The sequence below is a fragment of the Aricia agestis genome, chromosome 5 (assembly GCF_905147365.1).
Source record: "Aricia agestis chromosome 5, ilAriAges1.1, whole genome shotgun sequence".
Classification (NCBI taxonomy): domain Eukaryota; kingdom Metazoa; phylum Arthropoda; class Insecta; order Lepidoptera; family Lycaenidae; genus Aricia; species Aricia agestis.
Window position 1 is genome coordinate 19,123,741 of NC_056410.1, and position 25,285 is coordinate 19,149,025.

The 25,285-nt window shown below is 37.2% G+C and overlaps 1 protein-coding gene across 2 annotated transcripts in view; it reads left to right on the top strand.

Moving 5' to 3' along the window:
- The window catches only part of LOC121727028 (myrosinase 1-like), a 30,239-nt gene extending 15,508 nt beyond the window's left edge, over nt 1-14,731 (top strand). For both annotated transcript variants that reach the window (XM_042114706.1, XM_042114707.1), the window contains exons 7-10: nt 6,480-6,611; nt 7,351-7,524; nt 9,143-9,387; nt 14,542-14,731. In XM_042114706.1, the coding sequence (XP_041970640.1) occupies nt 6,480-6,611; nt 7,351-7,524; nt 9,143-9,387; nt 14,542-14,707 (717 nt within the window). In that variant the 3' untranslated portion in view covers nt 14,708-14,731. The remainder of the gene's footprint in view (nt 1-6,479; nt 6,612-7,350; nt 7,525-9,142; nt 9,388-14,541) is intronic.
- The last annotated feature ends 10,554 nt before the right edge of the window (nt 14,732-25,285 follow it).

Consider the following 25,285-nt stretch of genomic DNA (forward strand, 5'->3'; position numbering starts at 1 on the left):
AGGGTCGTATGAAAAAGCTTAACGATAATTTCAGTTAGAATCGTAACATCGTGTAGTGCAGACGCGTTCTCGGTTGTATTCCACTGCCGTCATTGAAGTCTCAACTTTATACTGCGTGTGTTACGAACCAATTTCCTTTGTACGCCAAATATATAGGCTCGTCAAAGAGTAACAAGAAATCAGAGGCGCAACAACAAGAATGCTCGGATCACCGAATAATAGTGGCAAGTGTGCTTCGAATCCTGACATCAGAAAGTCAGTTGAGGATCATAACGTGACCCTGCGTCCAAAACGAAAGCACACCGACGATCTTGCGGAAACAATTGATGAAGTCACCTCGAAAGTCACAACTATGATGAACGACTGGAAGAACGAGTTGCAAGATAATTTCACTAAGATGAAAATTGAATTTGAATCTGTGCTGAAGGCTGACCTTGACAAACTAACGACATCACTGAGTTCGTCCTTTGCTGAAATTAAAACAGAAATTAATACAGTTCGCCAAGAATACAATGAATTTAAAAAATCCGTCCATTCGCTGGAATTGAAGCATCAGGAGACCTCGAAAAAAATCTCAGATTTGGAAGACTCATTACAATTTTATAGTAATCAGCAGGAGACCACAAATAAGAAAGTCGACGCACTCACAGTTGAAAGAAAGGCTATACAATCGCTGGAAGCTAGGATACAATCTCTGTCTAGTGAAAATCAACTTCTACAAATCGAGCTGAACCAAAACAACCAGAGAGATAGATTACTCAACCTAGAAATCGTAGGTGTTATAGAACAGAAGTCCGAAAACCTTCTCGATATCATCCTAAGCATCGCTCAGCACTCCGGCGTATCACTATTCCCGCAAGATGTCCTGGAAGTTAACCGTGTCACCCCCAGATCCAAGCAGCCAGGCCGCCCGAGGAACATAATCGTGAAGTTGAGGTCTCGCCTGCTAAAGGATAATATGATCTCCGGTGCCCGCAAATCCCCGCTCACGGCCAAAGATCTCGGCTTGACTGACAATACTTCTAGAATCTACGTCAATGAACACTTGACTTATCTCAATAAACAACTGTTAAAGAAAGCCCGAGATTTTGCGAAACAGCACAGTTTCAAATACGTGTGGACAAAAAACGGAAGGATCTACGTAAGGAAAGAAGACACGAAACCGGCCTTTCAAATCACGCAGGAAAAGGACCTTCTCAAAATCCGATAACGTGTTACGGTATTCTACCAAGTACTTTTTTTACTTTCCTATACTTTTTAGTTAACAACTTAAGGCTTAATTTTTCCTTTCATCTCAATAAGCCTTTAACAATAATCTTAAACTACTACATAACAACATATTTTGTAAAATCAACTCTCAGTATATGGTCATTAATTTTTCGCATTTGCGAGTCTATTCTTACTTACTCTTTGACTCGATGCAAAAAAATATGCATTGCAAATGACTTGCACCTTTACAAGATTAACGATACGCTAACAAGGTGCGCGCTTTTTCTCTGGATTGACTTAGCACATTATATGAAAAACAGTCGTTTTGTTTCTTTAATCAAATTATACCTTACTCAATATGTAATTTCTAAACTAATTAATAATAACCCACAACATGTTGCAACGTTTAAATTTTATAGTCTTGCGTATAACTCACTCAAAAACATAATTTTAACATACAGAATTTTTATTTTTATACGCTCTGTTCACACATTATTAAATTACTTCTACAAGAAACCAAACACTGGTATATTCTACTTAAAATGTTTAAGTCCAAAGAGTGCACCCGTAATGAGCGCATGTACTTTAACAGCGGGCGGTCTTGTTTACCAGTTTCTATGCGATAGTCGATCGGTTCAAAAATTTTCGTACTACCGACATTTCGTCGTCACATTAAATCATTATATTATATCGATCGGGACTTTTACTCGCACGAAATACTTAATCCTACTGACTAACTTTAGGCATTTTAATATTATTAAACCTTACATTGGTTTGTGGAAGTGGCGGTCTCCAGCATTAATATATAATATAACACATCTATGTTTTTTTAGCTTCTTTTTTATTTTTTATTATTTAAATTACTCGTCGTACATTGTAGCTATAAAGAGGCGATACAATGCAGTAAGCGAGGAGCGAACGGATAATAATAAACTTATATTTAAATGGGTGCCAACTTCCTAAACATTTATTATCAAAATGTACGCGGGCTTAGAACTAAGTGCGCGGACCTAAGGCTCAATATTCTCTGCCACGACTACGACATTATCGTTCTGACGGAGAGCTGGCTGCACAACGACATATTCGACGCGGAGCTGTGCGACGACCGGTACGACGTGTTTCGCGCGGACCGCGACGCCGCCGCTAGCGGCAAGCGCACGGGCGGCGGCGTCGCGGTGCTGGTGCGGCGCACGCTCGGGGCCGTGCCGCGCGACGTGGCCGCGCGCCCGCACGCCGAGCTGTTGTGGCTCACCATGCCGGCGCGCGCCTGCGCCGCCGCGCGCGACCTGCACCTCCTCGCCGTCTATGCTCCCCCGAACCCTCGCGTCCTACCGGCCGAGTTGGAAGCGATCGACGCGATTATCGGCAGCGCTTTAGCTCTCCATCCGAACGATTACTACATTTTTATCGGTGATTTAAACCTCCCGTTCTTGTCTTGGGACTTAAACGGATACACGGTTTTAAAAAGAGGCCCCGTCGAAGTCCAGGACCACGGAATTAAACTCATGGAATCGCTAACCTTCCACGGATTTCATCAATACAACCTGCTAAAAAATCACTGTGGCAACACGCTCGATCTCGTCTTTTGCAACCTGCCGTTATCGGTGAGCCCGGTCTCCGCGCCTCTCCTGCCCGAGGACCGCGCGCACCCGTCGTTCGCCTTCACCGTGCTAGACCTGAGCGTTCCTAAGTTACGCGAGGCCATAATAAAAAAGTTTAACTTTAGAAAAGCTCCCTACCCCGTATTAAATGATCTTTTTGAAAAACAAGACTGGAGTACCTTGCTGTCTGCTAAAACAGTCGACGATTCTATAGATATATTTTATGAGACCATAAACGCTTGCATCGCATCACACGTCCCTATTATTAATACCTTCGGGCGACGCACGTACCCCAACTGGTACTCCCCAGCGCTCATTAATATCATTAAAGAGAAGAGTAGGGCACACAAACGCTGGAAGAAGTTCGGTAATAACTTGGATTACGACGAATTCGCACTTTTGAGGTCCCGTGAACGTCGTAAACAAAAAGAATGTTTTAATAAATTTACATCCGACTGTGAAAAAAATTTGAAAACTGACCCTAAGACATTCTGGACGTATGTAAAGGCCCTACGCGGTGGCTCAGCGTACCCTAAAAAGCTAGTGCTCGATGGAGTAGAATACACTGAAGGCAGGGACATGTGTGACGCCTTTAATACTTTCTTTAAGAGCGTTTTCGGCGAGCCTAGTAATGTTACTCCTGATAGATCATTAAATTTCAATTCTGATGTAGTGTCTAACATTCAAGTATCGACCTCGAGTGTCGAAGGTATTTTACGAAATCTAAATATAAAAAAAGGCCCTGGCAGTGATATGCTCCCATCTCTATTTTGGGTACGCTGCTCTAAATCTCTAGCTACTCCATTGACCATCTTGATAAATCGATCGCTGCGTGATGGTGTGTTCCCACAGAAATGGAAGGTAGCCCATATCGTTCCAATACATAAAAAAGGTTCTCGTATGGACGTTAAGAATTACAGGGGCATCTCTATTTTAAACACGGCTGCTAAAGTAATGGAGAAAGTAGTACTCAATTTTATTTATCCGACACTTCACCGATCGATCCCCTACCAACAGCACGGTTTCCTTAGGCATCGCTCTAATCTAGCCTGTTTCACTTCCTTTATTTTAGAGAATATGGAACGCGGTGGACAAATAGATGTTATCTACACAGACTTCGAAAAAGCGTTCGACCGGGTAGACCACCTCATTCTTCTAAAAAAGCTCCAGGAGCTAGGTATCCACGGGGATTTGCTTCGGTGGATGGAATCTTACCTATCGAATCGATCCCAGGCTGTCGTAATGGGCGGTTATCGCTCAGACTATATCGAGATGCCCACTGGAGTTCCACAGGGCTCACACCTGGGACCATTGCTGTACAACGCCTATTTGTACGATATTGGTTCGTGCCTCCAACATATTTTGTACTATCTCATGTATGCGGATGACAAAAAAATCTTTTGCAAGATTAATTCGATCCAGGACTGTTTACAGCTCCAAGCAGGCCTTGACAGCTTGTTCAATTATTATACTCGCAATAATATCACTGTCAATTCTACTAAATGCGAATGTATTACATTCACTCGGAAACCAAAGCCCATAACCCATAATTATTACATGAATGGTATATTAATTCAAAGAAAACGTATCGTTAAGGACCTCGGTGTATATCTGGACAGTAAACTGACTTTTTCGGACCATGTTGAAAACGTAATTTGTAAAGCTTACAAGAATATGGGCTTTGTTTTTCGGACGTGTAAGTCATTCTTAAGCATCTCATCACTCAAAATCGTTTATTCCGCATACGTGAGGAGCGTTCTGGAGTACAATAGTCCGATATGGTCCCCTCATTACATCATATATAAAAGTCGCCTGGAACGCATTCAGAAAAAATTTATAACTTACCTGACTTACCGCTGTGGTAAAAGATTTGATTCCTACGCCGAGAGCTGCGCTGAGTTTGATCTCTTGCCCCTGGAGCAGAGACGTACTGTTTTTGACTTATGTTTACTGTACGACATCGCTAATAGTAAAATAGATTGCCCTGATCTCGTGTCACAACTTACCTTCCGCACGCCGAAATTCCGCACTAGAAACACCCCCCTACTGCACATACCTGCATCAAACACTAGTTATGGACAGAACTCTGTTATATCACGTATAAGTCGCTCATACACAAAAAATTTTAATTCTGTAGACCTATTTGCTTACAATACTAAAACGAAATTCAAGAGTGAAGTTATAAAAATATTAAAAAATGATACTTAATTAAAGAAAAAAAAAAAAAAAAAAGAGGAATGAATTTGCATAAACATGTTGTATGTACAAACCTTACATGCGGTACCCTAGTGGTATTTTTCACTGATCCCAAGACTTCGTGTCGTAGGGCTAGGGTGCCGCACATGCACACACACATACACACTTACTTGCACACAAACACACACACACATACATTATATTAATATAATTAATTAGCTAAGACAAAAATATTTTACATTTTATTAAAACCACAATACTGGGAGTTGACTAGCTTATTAAATAGTAACCATGTCAAGACCTTATTGTGTCGATAATAACGATGACGGTCTTCTAATTTTTAATGAAATAGTTTTTATTATAATGTTAAATACATAGCACTACAATTTGACAAACAATGTAATACCTGTTACTGGCCATACTAAGTGTCACATGTTTAGTGTTAAGCTCCAAATTGTAATACGCTGTTGGTATTCAAAAAAAAAAAAAAAAAAAAAAAAAAAATAAAATAAAATAAATAAATGAAACGCGTAAATTTTTAAGCCAAGGCTTTATATTTTTTTTTTTGTTTAGTATTTCATAAACTGTTCTACACCTTGATTTTTTATCAAAATACATATTTTTATAATATACTTAGGCTTTTTTTCAACCTTTATGATTGTATCCACTATCTATAGTAATTGTTTGTTTTGTCATTTTTGGACTAAAGTTGGCCACTTATTTGTAATAGATATGATGAATCCAAATGAACCCCTAAGAAGGAAGGGAGTGTTCTTACTTCTACATCAGTTACTCTACTAGAGTACTTTTCCGAATTACATTCGTTAATTTCCATAGCCAGGAATAAAAAATTAATGAAGCAAAATATCTTCATACATTTTTTACATAATATCTCACCTCGAAGTCCCTATGTCAAATCCTGTCTAAAGGTCCCACAGCTCCTATCAGCAAACATGCACCGTACGCGCCGCATTTTAGAATTTGTTGTATGAAAATATTATGTGTGAAACTATTCGACAGCACCGTGCGAGGTTTCATTTCGTGAACTATATGCGATGCGTTCGACGCGTACGGTGCTGACAAATGTGTGATTAGTGTAACTTCACAATCAATATTAGCCAACGCAATTCGACCAAACACCCAATAGCTTTGTCCACACTGTGCTTTTTCTGTTCGTCAAGGGCGAACGTTATAGCGCAGTCAACAGCGAACGTGAGGCATGCCCGCAACGCAACGCATCTGGCGTATCCAAAACTTTCGCTTTGTTATTAAAAATGACAGTTGGCGTTGCGTTCGTTGACGCATTCAATTGGAGAATGTGCCAAAACGAAAGTTGAATGAAAGAAGATGACGAAAATTGAAGAAGAAAGCGCATAGTGTGGACAATGGACATAGCTAATCGTTTGCAAAAATCAATCTCAAATAATCATTGATCACCAAACGGACAAACTCTTATATCCAATATTTCTCCAGTTGGGCTTGTACGCGCACCCGATATACTCTGAGTCCGGCAACTACCCGGATTTGGTACGTGAGCGGATTGCCAACATCAGCAGGCAGCAGGGGTTCTCGCGATCACGACTGCCGGAGTTCACACCTGAGGAGGTAATTAGTTTACTGAGTTTTAAACTTCAGGATAGGATTTAAAGTGAGCGAATAAGTTCAGTGTAAAGAAACGGAATAGTGTGTGTGAAGTAAGCGCTAAAAAGATTTTTTTGTATGGGCAAATTTCTGCCGATCGCGTTATAAGAATTTACATATCAGTAAAGTTGGTATTTGGTAAGTTTATATGATATTTAAGCTATTGTAACAAAAACTACAAGCCTATTTCCATAGAAACCCGTGCATTAACTCATGGTATAATACGGTTCGCCCTCGCTCCGCGTTCACACCTGAGGAGATAATTAGTTTAACTTCTCCCCGATTGAGTAAGTTTAGTAAACAGGACTGCAGTTTAGAGTTGTTTTGTTTGGAACTTTCGAGAAAGAGTCAGTTTAGAGCTCCTGACTTCAGCTTATAAAGCTTCAAGGGGATTAGTTGACAATGTTAAAGTAATATAATAAAAGGCCATACAGACGGGTACGTGTTTGTATGACCTTTTATTAGATTACGATCTGTGGAAATAACTAATAATAATGGAGACGGTGTCTCTTTGTAACTGAAAGTGACACTTAACAAAACGGCTTTAGTTCCAAAAGTTACCAAAAAACCCTTGTTGTTCAAACGTGCGCGTCGGTCTGCCATCTGGTTGTGTATTAATTTCTCTGATACTACTATAACTTCATACTTCGGGTTCTCAAACATCACTTTTTCCCAAATAACTTGATCACCTATTCATTTCCAGGTGGAAATGGTTAAGGGTACCTCGGACTTCTTCGGGCTGAACCACTACACCACTTACCAGATGTCACCTTCGGAGATGGAGGAGGACTGGCAGGTGCCGTCCATGGACCACGACGTCGGAGTCAAGATGGCGCCGGACCCGAGCTGGCCTATACCTGGCTGTTCGTGGCTGGCGGTAGGTTGTTTAGTAGAATAATATATATTTTTTATTTTTATTTATTTAGAAAAACTTACAGCTAGATTAATAAATAGTTTTAAAATAACACAGGACGGCCAATTACAAGTTTTCACATTATGTTAACTACACTACAAATATAAAACAAACAGCAAGCAAAGAATAATACAGTAACAGATAATTTGATTGACTAAACATTTACATACTATCATAATAATATATTATACTCATTTATTTAAAAAAGGGGTCGCTAAGGTTCTTCTTTAGTCTACCTATACAGAATAAGTCTAGTTCTGTGCTCCGAGTCGCCTCATTGTACGCTCTACTTGATCTGAAAACAATATACGCCTCCGTGGTCCAGTGGTTTAGAGCACATGGCTCTTGATTCGGATGTGGTTGGTTCGATTCTCGCGTTGGAAGCATATTGTTATTTCCTGATCCTCTGATTGTCTGATAAGGATGATCCATGTGCTGGATGGACATGTAAAAAATCGATCCTGCACCTGATCTCTCGCCAGTCGTGTCGATCGTCCGTCCTACTGGGTTATGAGAGCAAAGGAAGAGAGAGTGCTCTTGTGTACTGCGCACACACTTGGGCACTTTAAAAATACTTCTGCGTAAATGGCCTGTTTTCAATGAAACCGGCCACCGTCACCGAAACTGGTGTGGGAAGTATTTTGTTTTAAAATGGGAATAAAGTTTTATTTATTTATTAGTAGAATAATAATGGTTGGTCACCAATCGAGTAGACGCACACATTGGCGTGATTTCAAGCCATTAAAAGTAGCAGAGCAGTAATATCACACGCGCGTAAAACTTTTCTTTTTTCATTACTTGGCTGTATGGTAAAGACAACAACACTTTATACCTAAACTTCGCTGTACTTAAATAAAAAAGTTAGGTCTTTTTAAGTAAAATCAATGTTTTATTTGGGACAAAACTGAAATAGTAACTTCGGAAAGATTTTAAATAGATTCATTTAACATAATTAAATATTATTTGATCAGGGAAATAATATTATTAATGGTAAGAGCGACATTTATTTTCACCTTTTACCCTTGGCCTTGTACTTCCAAGGAAAGCCGCCAGGGGCATTTCTTCCCTTCCCTTAACAAAACCCATATTTAGAGACCAATGTCAATAACAACTTGTTTTATGAAGACTTCGCCCTCAACACGACTCTGATTGAGGAAAACGGGACGGAATCTTATACAGCCAATTATGGCGAATAAAAATGACTGGATTTAAAAAATGTAATTCTATTTATGAATTTCTTACGAAGTTACCTAAATAAGCTAAGTGATTGATTACGTGCTTATCATAAAATATGCTGTAAATATTATTATGTTTACAATTTTACTCCCAAACATCCTTAACTAAGATATTTTCTTTACTTATTTTTTTATATAATTTACGAGTGATTTTAGGGTCACAATTTTGAATACTCCACTTTATAAAAGACACGAATTTAAAACCTCCTCACGACTTTTCAGAGTTCAATAATTCTGTCAACTAATAAGTGCCAATAGAATAACTACAGAACATTCACATCCGTGAAAAATCCCAGCAAACATCGCGTTAAACCGAATTTACCGTTCAAACATCAATCGAATTACAGGTCTACCCGCCCGGCTTCCGGAAACTACTTAATTGGATAACAGACAATTACGGAACTAAAATACCGATTGTTGTCACCGAAAACGGCGTCTGTGACGGCGGGGAGCTTAACGATTACACCCGAGTATCGTATTTCAACAACTACCTGAATCAGATGCTGCTGGCAATGAACGAAGACGGGTGCAACGTCCAGGGTTACTTTGCGTGGACGCTCATGGACGATTTTGAATGGAGCGACGGTTATACGTAAGTAAAGTTTGATGTTAAGCCCTACTAGACAAGTGACAAGCGATTATCGTAAACATTTTGTTGGCATTTACGATAATCGCTTGCCACTTGTCTAGGCCCTATAAGGTATAATTTCACCAACGTCAGTCAAAGTTAATGCTCGAATTAGTATCACGTTACCTCTTTCGTTTTTTATATGAACGAAAGAAAAGACATGATATTTTAACAAGCTGATAAAGAGGTTGGTGAAATTGGGCCTAAAACTCTGATTGCCTTAGACTGTTTGTCTGTAGAAAACGATCATTACTAAGACACGTATTTTGACTTAAAGAATGGAAAACAGACGTTCGGGCAGTAACTTGTGTGCTTGTACCATAATATGACTTCATATGAGACACTTCACCTATTTCGTCTTTATTGCCGTCTATTAGATTATGATAATAAGTTAAATACTACGTCATTTTACTGGGTAATAATTTTAAGTTTGGGAGCTAAAAGCCAAGAAAGGGCTCCTCCATTATTATTTTCCTCGAGCTCCCTTTTCTGACTTATCTTCACCGCCAGCTCACTGTTTTCAAAATTTAATGACGTTGAAAATTGTAATACAATAAACCCGAGAGTCATGCTCAGTCAAACCAATTAAAAGATAGCCACGATGATGACCCCTTTGTAATTATTATTTTTCATCAAAAAAAGAACTTAAAAAATGTCGAAATATTTTATTTATAAGTAGGTAGGTTTAAGTTTATTTAAGTAGGTTTTTAGAAGAACATTATTATGCTTACCGCAAGTATAGTGTTTGCTTTGATTGTCTAATGTCTATACTAGTAGATTGAGGCACTAGTAAAATAGAAGATGTACGACATCTTCTAACAGAATGCCCAATATACTCGAGACCAAAATATGATCTGGAGATGAGAATAGGACTAGAAATAAATGTTGATAGCATAAAGGAAATTGTAAAAGATAAGAAAAATAAGGAAGAGTTTCTGCTATATTGTGTTAAAATAATAAAAGGATTAAATAGTATTAACAGAACAGAAAATAGAAATAGAAGATAAGTGTGTAGCCAAAGGACAGTATAAATTGTATTCAGAATATAAATTCCTCGAATAAAAATCAGGGACAAGAGCAATATAATGTCTATACTAGGTATGTACAAAATTAGACATCTGCCTATGTTGTTATCTATAGCTACAGTGTACACTGTACTATAAGCCGGGACAAGGAAGCACCTTGTTCTAATTATGGCGATGTATAATAAGCAATTGCCCTCCTGGGCATTGGCAGAATGGCCAGATGAGATAAACGCACTCCACTTTAGTGTTACCAGGGGAAATACACTTCCTTTTACATGATTTAAACATTATGCCATTTTTGGCATTTTACTCCCTAAATTATGGCGCTCAAAATGCATATTTAATTAAAATATACTTACGTGACTTTTTAACAGATGAAATAATACTAGTTTTTAACGCTGCACCGCCATTAAGGTAAACTTATTTTACACGTAAAAATATGAATGAAATAACTTAGTAGAGGCAGGGATTTTGCTTCGAACTTTAATAACCACTTCTTTGTTTTCATATTCTGGCATAACATTTTCCACTTCAAATTTTAATTGCAAAACACAGGTTACTTATGAACCCCGTAAAAGGTATAATTTAGGCTTCGATAAGTTTTGTTGCATTTAAAGTCGCTTTTTAAAGCTGATATATTTTTCAAAATTCATAAAACATAACGCCATAGGTTCAGAGACTGACGTCAGAATGATGACTGACAAATGCATAATATAAAAAAATATCAGTCTGTCAATCAACCGGCAAGACGATCAATCTCCTAAGCCAAGGTTTCTCAAAGTGGGGTTCGCGAACCCCTAGCGGTTCGCCATTCGACAGCAAACCGAGTTTGCGACAAGATCAGGCATAGACATGCGCGGCATTCTTTAGGCACTTAATGTGTTTTCATTAGTTAGTAAGGGGTTCGCTGTTACCTGGAAATTCTAACAGGGGTTCGTGGATCCGAAAGTTTGAGAAACTCTGTCCTACGCCAATCCAATCCCTAGATTATCAATTTTATTGTGCAATATCATGCAATAAACACTTTCCTTTCAATCTTATTGTCAAGTAAATTTGTTCCATATTATTGCACAATAAAATTTATCATCTAAATTCTAGGAGCCCACTTAGTCTATAATGCTTTGTTGCTGCGTCGAACCGCAACGCAGCGAAGCAATGTAGCGTCGCTCGTAAAATATAATAATGCTCCTAAGGCATCAAAGGCTCTCTCCAAGCGTAATGTTTGCGAGCGAGTGGCTAGGCTAGGCTAAGGTGATGTTAGCTTACATTAGTTACAACTATTTACATAGTTTTGTAGCTCGACGTGAGTCATGTATATTGTATAGCTTATGCACACTGCACTGCTAGAGCAAGCGATATATTTTAGAAAATCACTATTAGCTGGCCCATAGACGATCAATTGTATTGTGCAATATCACGCTTCAATTTTATTGAACAGTTTATTTGATAATTAGATTGAATTTGCACGATGTTCAATAATATTAACCCTAGACGGTCAATAATATTACGCAATACGTTATACGGCACGAATGGGCCGGCTCGACTGGAGAAATACCACGGGCACACAGAAAACCGGCGTGAAACGGCGCTTGCGCTGTGTTTCGCCGAGTGAGTGAGTATACCGGAGGCCCAATCCCCTACCCTATTCCCTTCCCTATTCCCTTCCTTACCCTCCCCTATACCCTCTTAAAAGGCCGGCAACGCACCTGCAGCTCTTCTGATGTTGGGAGTATCCATGGGCGACGGAATTTGCTTTCCATCAGGTGACCCGTTTGCTCGTTTGCCCCCTTATTTCATTAAAAAAAAATTGATTGCTCGTCTAGGGGCCCGTTTAGATTATACTTTCTGCTTTTACATTCTATCCACATTTACTGACCTACAGAGACCGTCTGTCATTAGAACGTGGTAGCAGCTGTTGATTTCAGCTACATACAAAATAATAAATAATAATTTGGAGGTTTTAAGTGTTAAACAACAGCTGTTTTTCATGTGCTACTTTACATTATGGTTCGAATTTAGGCTACGATTTGTAGAACTGTAAGGAGATGCTATGTACGGTAGTAATTTTAAAACAACTTCTTCTTGTTGAATCAAACTAAATGTTACAGGAACACAAATACAGACGGTGGAATAAAAGAGTCCCTTTTTTGGGTCAGAACCCTAAGAATTGGTAGGCACATGAAGGGCATGTCTACATTATTAATCTATAATTGAGCAAAATAATGTGATTACCACAGCCTGTAATTTGCGAAGAGCTGAATATTCTAGACGATCTAGTCTGTCTTCAACTAATGAATCCTAAATTTAGGATACACTTGATTTATTGTACTGGAACAAGAATTATCACTTAGGTATTTCTAGATCCATGTTAATTACATAGTAAGCCTAGCACATAAGATAATTTTATTTGCGTGGAAATTTAACCTAAAAGTTTTTTTTTTTTCATATTTTTTTTACATTTTGCTTCTTATTAAGTTTTACAAGCTTTTTCACATTTTAAATTATTTATACGTCTCTTTTAGTTTATTTAACGAAGCCGTGTACTATTTCAAACTATACTTGCTTGCACTTAAAAATGTTTCTACAGCAAAAATGCAAAATAATGATTTTTCTCGTCAATTAAACTTAAACATTGACTCAATGACGGCGCCGGCGAACGAACCGCTGACATTTTAAATGAAAACGCAAAAAACGCGACTAAAAAGGGTAAAGCTGGGATGGAAATTTTAAAATATTCATGTAAATTTCGTCACCGATTCAACATTACCATACAATAGCTCTTCATTTTATTACTATGTTAATCCTTGGCAATTATTCAGTCGGAAGTCAAGGTTTAAATGTACGTGGAGTAAAAAATATCCCCTCATTGAGATTAATTAAGATAATGGAAGGGTGAAAGTCACGGGAATAATTTTAAAATGTATTTCGAAATACGCGCGCTAAGGGTGAAGCCAAACGAGCGTAATTTCTGAGTTGCGAGTCGCAGAATTCCGGCTGGCAGAAATTCTGCTGCATTCAGTTTCATACAAAAGTCCTGTTTGATTCACACGGGCGTAATTAAATAAATAATAAATAAAATATCTTTTTATTCAAAATGGGTATCATGATACACTTTTTGAAAGTCGAACGAAGAAACTACGTTGCCTACCACCGGTTCGGGAACTACCCCGCCGAGAAGAACCGGCGTAAGAAACTCGCACGGGGCCATCTTTTACTAAAAAAATGGAAAATTTGAAAGAAAATTCTGTGAGTTATGATTTGTATGAAAAGATATTTACCCGGCAGAAATTCTGCGACTCACGACTCACAATATTTCTTTTATCACGGGAAAAGTTCAATTTTTCAGTACTATCATATAGGATAATACATGTCCTTTCCCTATTTAAGTAACACTGTACTTTCACCGCCATCGATACAACGGCCGGACTTTTACAATTATAATGTGAATATGGATATGAATTGATTTTAAAAGCCATTCAACTTTTAACTGCCACTGTTTAATAACACTTTTTGTTAGTAGTTGTTGACAAAATAAGAAAAACTAAAAAAGCGTGTATTAGGCGGCCCCTAGACAAATCAATTTCATTGCCTAATATTACGTATTGTGCAATATTACTTACGATTTGGGTTTAATATTGAACAAAAACGCTTTTTAATGTTATACAATAAAATTGTTCAATACTATTGTAGGTTTTTTTTATGAAATAAGGGGGCAAACGAGCCAACGAGTCACCTGATGGAAAGCAACTTCAGTCGCCCATGGACACTCGCAGCATCAGAAGAGCTGCAGGTACGTTGCCGGCCTTTAAGAGGGAATAGGGTAGTAGGGGAGGGTAGGGATGGGAAGGGAATAGGAGAGGGTAGGGGAGGAAATAGGGTAGGGGATCGGGCCTCCAATAAACTGACTGACTCGGCGAAACACAGCGCAAGCGCTGTTTCACGCCGGTTTTCTGTGAGAACGTGGTATTTTTCCGGTCGAGCCGGCCCATTCGTGCCGAAGCATGGCTCTCCCACGTATAAAGGTTTAGGGATTACCTAACGCTAAGTTAACGAAACATTCGAAAACCAACTTTAAGCATTTCTTTTTCTGCAGGGTGAAGTTTGGTCTGTTCCACGTCGATTTCAAAAGCCCAAAGAGGACGAGAACTCCGAAATTGTCAGCCATCAACTTCCACGAAATCGCAGTCACCAGAAGAGTCAACTTCGACTTCATAAAAATACCCTCATACAAATACAACGCCTTTTACAGGATAGACTAAGTTTAGGTTAATTAATTTATTTTAAGTTATTTTATTGTTATAATAAAAAATTCTATGTTTGTGTGTGTTTGTCTTTCCTATGATATTTTAAAGCATTTCTCGAATACAGTGAAATCGTAACTTGAAAATTATACTTTGGCAAAATCCTTTTCTATCACAGATGAGTGAGAAAGCCTGCACTCGAAACGACTTTCGAGATACAATAATAAGGCCCGGTTGCTCATTTCTCGATCTATTAAATACCTAATATGTTTCGGATGGTTATAAAAGGTCACGACAATGGTTCTGGAATTAATGGTACGCTTTTGTCCGCATCCATCAGCGTTTATTGAAAAGAGGACTGTGCGCGTGGCCTCACAATAACCTCATGAAAAATGACTGTTTATTTTACTGGTTTTTGCCCTCGACTCCGCACGCGTACATTCATACCTCCTTACGTCGTATTCTCATTGAATAGTATACTAAGTGCGCCTACCCGGCAAGTGCCCCATAGAGAGAGAGCTGAATAGCTTTGTCCACACTGTGCCTTTTTTTGTTCGTCAAGGGCATGCGTTATAGCGCAGTCAACAGCGAACGTGAGGCATGCCTGTGACGCGCTTTGAAATCGTGGCGCTCGCTATGACACTTTTCTTTCAACGCGGGTGGATTTTGACGCATTCAATTATTGAATATATTATGCCAAACGAAAGTTGGATAACAAGAAGATGACGAAAATTGAAGCTGAAATTGCATAGTGTGGACATAGCTATTGGAGATTTCCAATCGGCAGTGTAGAAAAATATGTATATTATGGCGTACTTGGCGGGTAGGCACACTTTGCCACACTATATCGTATTTTAGTAAATACATGATCAGACCAGCAACGAGAATATTGCTCGAGTCCAGTCTTATTACTCATGTCATAGAGAAAATATTTCCTTATTCTATGCTCATATTATAAGTTATAAGTCCTATCAGATTCTGAATTCTGATAGCATTTAGATCTCTTGGGCAGCCACAATCGACTTCGCATCGAATAAACAAATATAATAAATAGGTAACTAGAAAGATTTTGATTATATTTTTTACTAGATGACTCCCGAAACTCCGTTGCGCCGAAATTCATCTATCGTGCAGGAACCGTACATTTTTCCGGGATAAAAAGTATCCTATGTCCTTTTCCAGGACTCAAAGTATAATATCAATTTCAGAAAAATCGGTTCAGCGGTTTAAGCGTAAAGAAGTAATGGCGCATTTTCATTAGTCGATAGAGCCCGCATGCGGGGTGCGGGAGATGCCTCGACCGATGAAAATGCAACAATAGTTGTTATCTCGGCTGCAGGAACTCCCCGTATGTTATATACCGTACGAGTTAACGACTTATGAAAATGCGCCATAACAGGCAGACAGACAGAAAGTTGGACAGACAGACAGTCACACTTTCACTATAATATTAGTATGGATTTTAACTGCTAATTTGTTACCCCATTTTTACTAAAGTACACTAAATACAGCTGATCCTTACATTCAAATTTCAAAGCCAAGTCGCAGAATATTGCAGGTGCAAAATTGACTGCAAAAGGGCCGGCTTTGCGTTTTTGCTCCAACCCGGCTGCCAGCGGGCAAATTGCCTTGACATTATTCAAAGCAGGCGACGATAACACGATAAGCCAATGTAATCCGAAGCTCCTCAGCATTCCCGTATTCAGCTGAACATGTATCCGTACCTATATTTAATTATAATGTCCTCACGTCGCTAGAGCTACAGATTATGTATTCGAAGTATAATCTAATTGTCGAAATACAAACTAAAATTGTTAAGATCAAAATTAATTTATTTGTAGAATACTCTTATTAAAATGAATGGAGTATCTAAGTTATAATTATATTTCTTCGCTTCATTCTTCGATATATTAATTAACCAGGTAGTACCTTTACTACTTTTACACATATCGTGTTATGGGTACTTATGCCTGAAATAAAGACTTTTTATTTATTTATTATTTATTTTATATTTACTTATTTGCTTGGCAATTCGCGTTTTTTTAAAGACTTATCATGTGGGTACATGATAAAAAAATAACGTCGGTCACTCGCCCATCAGCGCTTCTCATTCCTTTTCTTCGCGAGGCAACGCGAGCACGCATACTTAGGCCAGTATAAATAGTCAGTACTTAAGATGCGACCCGGTCTCAAGACGCGGTTCGGCTCTGTGATTGGTCCAAATTTTGACAGCCAACCAATTACAGAGTCTGAATCGTGTCTTGAGACCGAGATGCATCTTGAGTACTGACTATTTATACCAGCCTTAGTAACCATGCCAAAACGCAACACTCAGAAGAAAATTGGTTATTATTAAGATATTATTTGAATCAGTGTTGACTAGAGTCAGTGTTGTTAGTAATTAAAGTAAGTGTTATTTAATCGTGTAACAAGAAAATACATGTAAGTACTAATGCACGGTAGGCACTGCCAAGGCCAAGACGAGCCAATTATATTCAATATTAACCGGCTTGTACTGCGACTACTAGTCAATAAGTACAGTGTGTTTGGACTGCGAGTCTTGTGTGTATTATACAATGTATAATATGTGTTTTATCTGGTCTATAAATAGAATTATCTTATGTTTGCCGGAATGGGGGTAGCAACTAAAAGTTAATTACTGCAATTATTTAATCAACCGGCATGTACTGCGACTGTGAGTCAATAAGTACAGTGTGTGTGTGGACTTTGGACCGCGAGTCCTTCCATATGCACAATCTCATATAGATCATCATCAGAATTGACTGCGAGTCTCTGACGATGTTTTTCCTGTTCTATAAATAGAATTATAATTATATTATGTTTGCCCGAATGGGGGGAATAACTTCAAGTTAATTACTGCAATTATTTAATTATTTTAAGTTATTTAATGTGTGGATTGACCGCGAGTCTCTAAACACAATCTAAATGCATCGGAATTGACTGCGAGTCTCTGACGATGTTTTATATGTTCTATAAATAGAACTACCTATATGTTGGCTGGTTCGGAGAGATTAACTACGAGTTAATTACTATCTAAATTAAACATTAAAATAAATTATTTTATATACCGCCATAATGTGTGGATTGATTGCGAGTCTCTAAACACAATATGTATGCATCGGAATAGACTGCGAGTCTCTGACGATGTTTTATCTGTTCTATAAATAGAACTATAAGTTGGCTGGTTCGGGGGGAATAACCACGAGTTAATTACTATTTAAATTTAAAATATATTAAGTTATTTTATAAATCAAAATAATGTATGGATTGACTGCGAGTCTCCGACAATGATTAAAAAATAAAAATTAGCAACTACCGCGCGTTTCCTGCGCTTTTTGTTCTATAAATAGAACTACATATTATTATTATAATATTATCTTTGCCGGTTTATATACAATTATTATTTCGAACTAATAACTAGATTGACTGCGAGTCTTATCAGTTAGCAACCAATGCATACCGCACATCCTTTGTTTTAAATATATTATATTATTAGGTCTGCCGGTATATATTATTTAAATAAATTGTGCACCAATGTTGGGACTCAGGATACACCGCGAGTGTATAACGAAACTTACTTAATATCTACGTAACATGATAGTTATGATAGTTCCTACCCTCAATATATATATTTTTTGTACCCTCAATATATTTTTTTTTGTAACATTTATCGACAAATACTGCAGTTTCTGCCAAAACTTACACAGATTCTGATTTCTGACTGAATTTCGTATATATATTATAATGCTAGTATAGCTTATGATGGATTTAACATCATAAGTTATGATGGATTTAACATAATAAATTGAATACAAGCTCTATTTAAATAACTGAAAAACAGTTACAATGTTTCGTAGAAAACTGGATATTACATGGAGTTAATTCTAGTCAATTTTACTATGCAAAAGGTGCTATAATAGACGTAGTTGAGCCTTACGAATCGAATCGAATAAATAAACAAAAGCAAGTGAGTGCTCAACTTTCATGAATTTTATATTAACACCATGGATATGTATTTACGTAGATCCCGCCTCCATCTAACGTAGCTGAATAGTGAAATGTGTTTTGAAAATTTTACGAGCCTCTTTCAACACGAATTGTCCCTGTTTACAGCCAATTTAGTAAAGTTTAGCTACTCAAACTTTGAGTAGTATGTAGATTGGCGTTTTTTTAAGTGGATAATACCGTATAATTATCTCTTATCACTAGTTGCTCCTTTAGAAGATAATAGATAGTAAATTAAGCCTTTGCCTATAAAATATGATGTAGAGCTTCTTAATATTTTGCTGTATATTGTAAGAAGTAGATGTTATGAAGAAGCTTTATTATGAAGTGACTCATAAATCTCAGGCCATACTTCAGTTGGCCTTAGGAGTCAGGTCTCGACTTATCTTAGCCTTTCGCCATGATTTTATTGCGTTTTTATGACTGTACTTCTGGGCTCGTCACTACTAAGTATGTAGCCAAGAAAGGCGAAAATAATTTTTCATGAAATAAAAAATAAATAAGCGTAAGTATACTAATAATATGAAATAATAGGTGATTTTTGGCAACCATGATTAATTTCTGTCCTTAAAAAAAGCAGCATGCCTCAAGGGCCCCCCTGATCAAGATTAAAAAGTTTTTGTGATTGGTTACCGCAGTCGATCCGGGCTAGCAGTAGTTAAAAAGAGGGGCATACTTATTCTGCGACAATATTTTTATAATCCATACTAATATTATTAATGCGAAAATGTGTTTGTCTGTCTGTCTGTTACCTTTTATGCTGGGGTAAGCCACTGCACTGATTCCGATAAAGTTTGGTATGGTACCTTGAGTCCCGGGAAAGAACATATTATGATACTTTTTATCCCGAAAAAATGCACAGTTTCTGCGCGATAAATGAATTTTGGGGCAACGGATTTGCGGACGACAACTTGTAAACTATAAATATAAAATATAACGTTATCGGGGCGAGCGAAGCGAGCCTTAGTATATCCCACAACCTGAGCACTTTTGTGGTACACTTTACGGAATAACTATCACGCCTATTGATTTGTACTTAACATAGTAATTTTTATTTATATATTGATGTCTTATCATCGGTCAGTCAAGGTTTGGTTACTATTAAAATATGAAAAATATTCTGGCTTAAATATTATTACCACACAGAAAAACGACGCGAGCCCTCACAAAGCTCAGCTTTTAGCTAGTTAATTAAAATATTCCTGTACTGTTAGTAACGTTATTTCATTATGATTTCCATCTAGAACTTGAATTACCGGGTTATATTTCAGTTCGCCAGTGAGATAACTTGTTACACGCTACACCCCAATTTATTATTATACCTGAACACCGAAATTTCTAAAGCTAGCTAAAATAAACTTTGCCAAAAGTTTATTGTTACCTTCCTGTCTTAATTACGATTTTATATTTTATATCTATAGGCTTTGGATTTTGGTCGCCAAAATTTAGAAAGAATAGTTCTGTAGTTACGAGTTGTCAGTTTCTCTCTTCAGCAAACATAATAGTTTTAATATTAAAACATATTCAAACACATTTAGTTTTGCCTGCAAACTCTCTGCCCTCGCGATTTCGTTAGCGCAAAATAAAATCTTGCAGAAACCACCCAATTTTCTGTGCTATTTATAGTATTTCTTCCTCGAGACCTACTCTATTAACTATATAACTGCTTAAAATTCTTAACAATCGGTCCAGTCGTTCAAATATTAGATGAAGTTAATGAAAAATGCAGTCTTGGGTAATCAATCTTGCTAGTACCAGCACACGCAATATTAAATGCATGTGCAAGGTGATATGAAATTTATTATGGAGTAGCTTTTTTCCGCCGCATGTAAGTATCAAGACGACCAAGCGTGGGGTCAGGTTGACGCTTTAGCCAAGACGTTTTTTTATCGCTTCTTTACAGAATCGCCGATCAAAATGTAGGGAATTGATATATTAAGTGCTGGTCTGCTGGAGGTAGCTATACCAGCCAGGCTGGCCATCAGTGGCACAGGATCGAGAACAATGGAAGACCCTAGGAGAGACTCTTGCCCAACTGTGGGACTGTTGTCTTAGAAAAAAAAAGTGAATGCCAGTTATTCAAATTCAATATAGAAACTCTTACTAGTTATTAGTGCTTACTAGGACGAAAAAACTTTTTACGATTAATTGTTACTGTAAGTATTCCATTTAGACTACAGTCACATAATATTAATTTTCAAGACAGGTTGAAAGCTTTTAAGCAGATGGATCTTCAATATTAATAGCACAACTTGTGCCATACATATTTTGATATGCGATCACTTAAGAGGATTCCACACCGCCATTTTTTCCATACAAACGTTGTCCCCTGTTTCCTCCCTGGATAATGCTAGTAGAGTTATAATTTTTTTCCTGAATATCTACGGCCACTAATACAATGTCCCTATGTTTTCTTTTTTTTCATAATTTAATTATTAAATAAGATATGAACGTTCAAAAACCTAAAAAAATGGCCAGATTTTCCGCTGTGTTCAAACGTCCAGAAAACAGATTTGGCTAGATTATACAAAAAAAGCAAAACATAAGAACACAGCCCAAGCCTTTTTTTAATCTTTAATGAAAAAAGTACTTAAATCGGTTAAGTTTTGGAGAAGGAATCAGGGGACAACGAATCGTTGATTTTCTGGATTTTACCTGCAGTTGTCTCTATCGCGTTCTGCGGTATAGGCTTGAGGTGAGGGAGACAGCTATAGATATTACACGTACTTTTTTTTCATTTCTCTAGCCCCTGGTGTATCCTCTTAAAGCTTGTAAGGTAATAAATACCAAGACATAATATGACTTGCAGAGGTGTGAGTTGTGACAGTAATTTAGATTGATATGATGTAACGTAAGTTGGCGGTACAATATGTTATAATACGATACATAATCACATACCAATTATACTTACCAGCTAAGCTAGATAAATATTTTAGGTAATTTAAATAATATTCTTTAGTATTATCATAATTGAATGTAGTTTGGTATGTGTTGAATAAAACAATTTTTACTAAAATGTAATAAAAATATGTACCTATAATCTTGATACGCTCAAATAAAATGTCCCATAACCTATCCGTTGTCGGAATTTAAAAAATAATATTAATAATATTAAAATATGAAACAATAACACTTTTATCAGTAAGTACTCAGAAAGTTAACAAAGTGTAACACCAACAATCAACATTTCCTTTAGAAAAAAGTACTGTATTTTCAATAAGATTTTAATGCGAAGGGTGAAGTGAAGGTAAACGGAATACGACCTTTTCACCGCAATTAAAGGGACCCTTGCTATAAAATAAACTTTTCCTTGCAAATAATGTTTTAAATTTTAAAACTTGCGCGACCCAAATGAATAAAATGTGTTCTAATACTAAAAAAAACTCTTGTTTTTTTTTTAATTAGACATAAAGCTTGCGATTTCGTTTGTCCTAGTCATTACATTCCACCTTTATTATTTTCTACTAGATGTCCCGCGCAGCTTCGCCCGCGTAAATTAGAAATTTTAAGGAAACCGTACATTTTCCCATAAAAAATAGCTCTTATGTCCCTACTCCCTTCACTTGGTCTACTCTGTATCTGTGCCAAATATTGCCATAAAAATTGCTCCAGTAGTTCGTAATTTCTAATATTTTCCCCGTTTTTTCCACATTTTCCTGAATTTCTTCGGTCGTATTAGTCTTAGCCTATAGTCTTACACGATAAATGAGCTATCTAACACTGAAATAAGTTTTTAAATCAGACCCGTAGTTCTTCCGATTCCGTTCAAGCAAACATACTCTTCAGGTTTATAATGTTAGGTAGGTAGGTAATTATTTTTTTTAACTATCGCTTGACAAACTCGAGCCTCGATCTAAAATACTATGAAAAGTACCAATAACATGGTATAATAATTATGGTAGTGATGATGATGATGATGTTGATGATGAATGTAATTTGCATAGTAGCATATGCTTTCCGTGCTTAAAACAACACAAAAACTCCCAAACTTGTATCTATAAAGAATCAGGAGTTCTCTCAGCACCTTCCGAACCACGGTATACCTCGGTGCAAAATCTTACTTGTTGGTAGCATATGCTTAGAATACTTCTCACGAAACCGAAGTCACCACATGTTTCCCCATAAATTTTGACGAGTTCCCTCGATTACTTATGGATCCTTCATTAGATCACCACTTTTGTGAACATAATACCAAATTGGGATGATACCCTATATACCAAAAGAAAAATTTTGAAAATCGGTTAAGAAACGGCGGAGTATTCGTTGAACATAAAAAAACGAACATAACACCTCCCCCATTTTGAAAGTCGGTTAAAATTGTAGCCTATGTGTTATTGTGATGTATAAGCTATATTTTTGTAAAGTTTCATTAAAATCCGTTCAGTAGTTTTTGCGTGAAAGAGTAACAAACATCCATACATCCATACATCCATACATCTATACATCCATACATCCAAACAAACTTTCGCCTTTATAATATTAGTAGGAAGTAGGAAGTAGAATACTAATATTAAAAATGCGATTTAGTGTGTCTTTCTATCTATCTGTTACCTCTTCACGCTGAACTGATTTTTCTAAAATTTTGTGTGGACTATGGAGATACTTTCAATCCCGGAGAAGAGCATACTTTGCATCCCAGAAAAATGTACGGTTCCCGCGCGATAAACTAATTTTGGCACAACGGAGGTGCGGGCGTCAAATATGTTGTTATTGTGTAAAAATCAGTCAAGGGTGAGTCGAACTCGCGCACGAAGGGTTCCGTACCATTATAGAGCAAAAAAATAAGCCAAGTGTTTTGTACGGGATTTTTAAGTTTATTTTAATTTTATTATTAGTTATTAAATTGCACATATTATTTCGTGAAATTTTCAAGTTCTGTAAAGTATACTGTAAAGTGCAATATGTTGCCATTATCGGCATAAAGCGAAAAAGGCCAAAAAATCACGCTTGTTGTACGAAAACCCCCCTTGAATTTTATTTTGTTTTTTATATTTGTTGTTTTATATACACAATCTGTGAAAATTTTTCATGAAATTAAATCAATAGAAAAAAAATAATTCGTGTTTTATCGAATACCGAGCAAAGCTCGGTCAAATAGCTAGTGAATTATTATGACAAGCGGTAAATGGGCTAGAGCTAGTTAAAGTATAATTAAATTATTGCACGCAAGCTAGTACAGTTTATTTTAAAACCACAAAATACTTTATCAAAAGCTGGAGACCCTGTTATTATATTCTAACTAAACTTGTTGGCCTCGAAAGTAGCAGGATTTTAGGAAGGAACTAAAAGGCTTTATCTAGATATTAGGGCCTGTTTACCACAGATAAATATTAGGGGCTGTTTACCACAAACTTATAAGTGTTGGATAAGCACAGATACAGATAATCTATAGTCCATACTCAGCTGTCAGATAAGTTGTGGATAGCCTGTTCAGCCCTTATCAGTAAGTGGTGAAACAGACCCTTAGTATGGATAAAAGAAGTCGTGTTAGTTACATAATTTACTAATAATGATCGTTTGTTTCAATTAAAACTCACAAATCAACGCCAATAATACTTAATTAATAATTATAATTATTGAAGACACGTGAGTGGATAAAGTAATTAAATGCATAAATTGAGGCTGGACCATAAAATATATACGTGGGAGAGCCATGCTTCGGCACGAATGGGCCGGCTCGACCGGAGAAATACCACGTTATCACTGAAAACCGGCGTGAAACAGCGCTTGTGCTGTGTTTCGCCGAGTGAGTGAGTTTACCGGAGGCCCAATCCCCTACTCTATGCCCTTCCCTACCCTCCCCTATTCCCTGCCCTTCCCTTCCCTACTCGATTACCTTATTCCCTCTTAAAAGGCCGGCAACGCATCTGCAGCTCTTCTGATGCTGCGAGTGTCCATGGGCGACGGAAGTTGCATTCCATCAGGTGACCCGTTTGCTCGTTTGCCCCCTTATTTCATTAAAAAAAAAGATTTCAAATCAAAGCAATGTGGATTTTATTTATTTGTATGAAGTATGTAAATTTACAAAGTTTGTTCAAACTATAAAAAGGACAAAATGAGTATTGTGCTTATGATACAAAATGTTAGTTACTCACTTGATCCACTCACGTCTTTGATTAGGTTCGACTTTCGAGATTAGAACTCGTTTCTCGAAACACAAGGTGATGTTTTACGCCGGTTCTTTGTAAACCGTGTACCTATCCGAAAGATCCTTGAGCCGTGCGATAGATGCCATGGCTCACATTAAACCAACTCCAAAAACCAACATCTATCTGGAATCTGGATCCAAATGAAATAAAAACACAACGAATGAAATACGGAAATGTATTATGTAACCACTGCCTCCGTTGTTCGCGAGCTGAAATGAAATTTCAATATCAGTAAAATCGCGCATGTGGAGCTTCCACTTGTAATTACCGCATAATTTTAACGTTACATGAGATGTTTCGGTGTTCTGGATTCTGATAAACAGTGCTTATTTATCTGTTTACATTTACTTTAATAAGTCAAGTTGGCGTATTATTGAATTCTGCTAAAACTAAAGGTACCAAGGAGAAAATTAATTCCTAG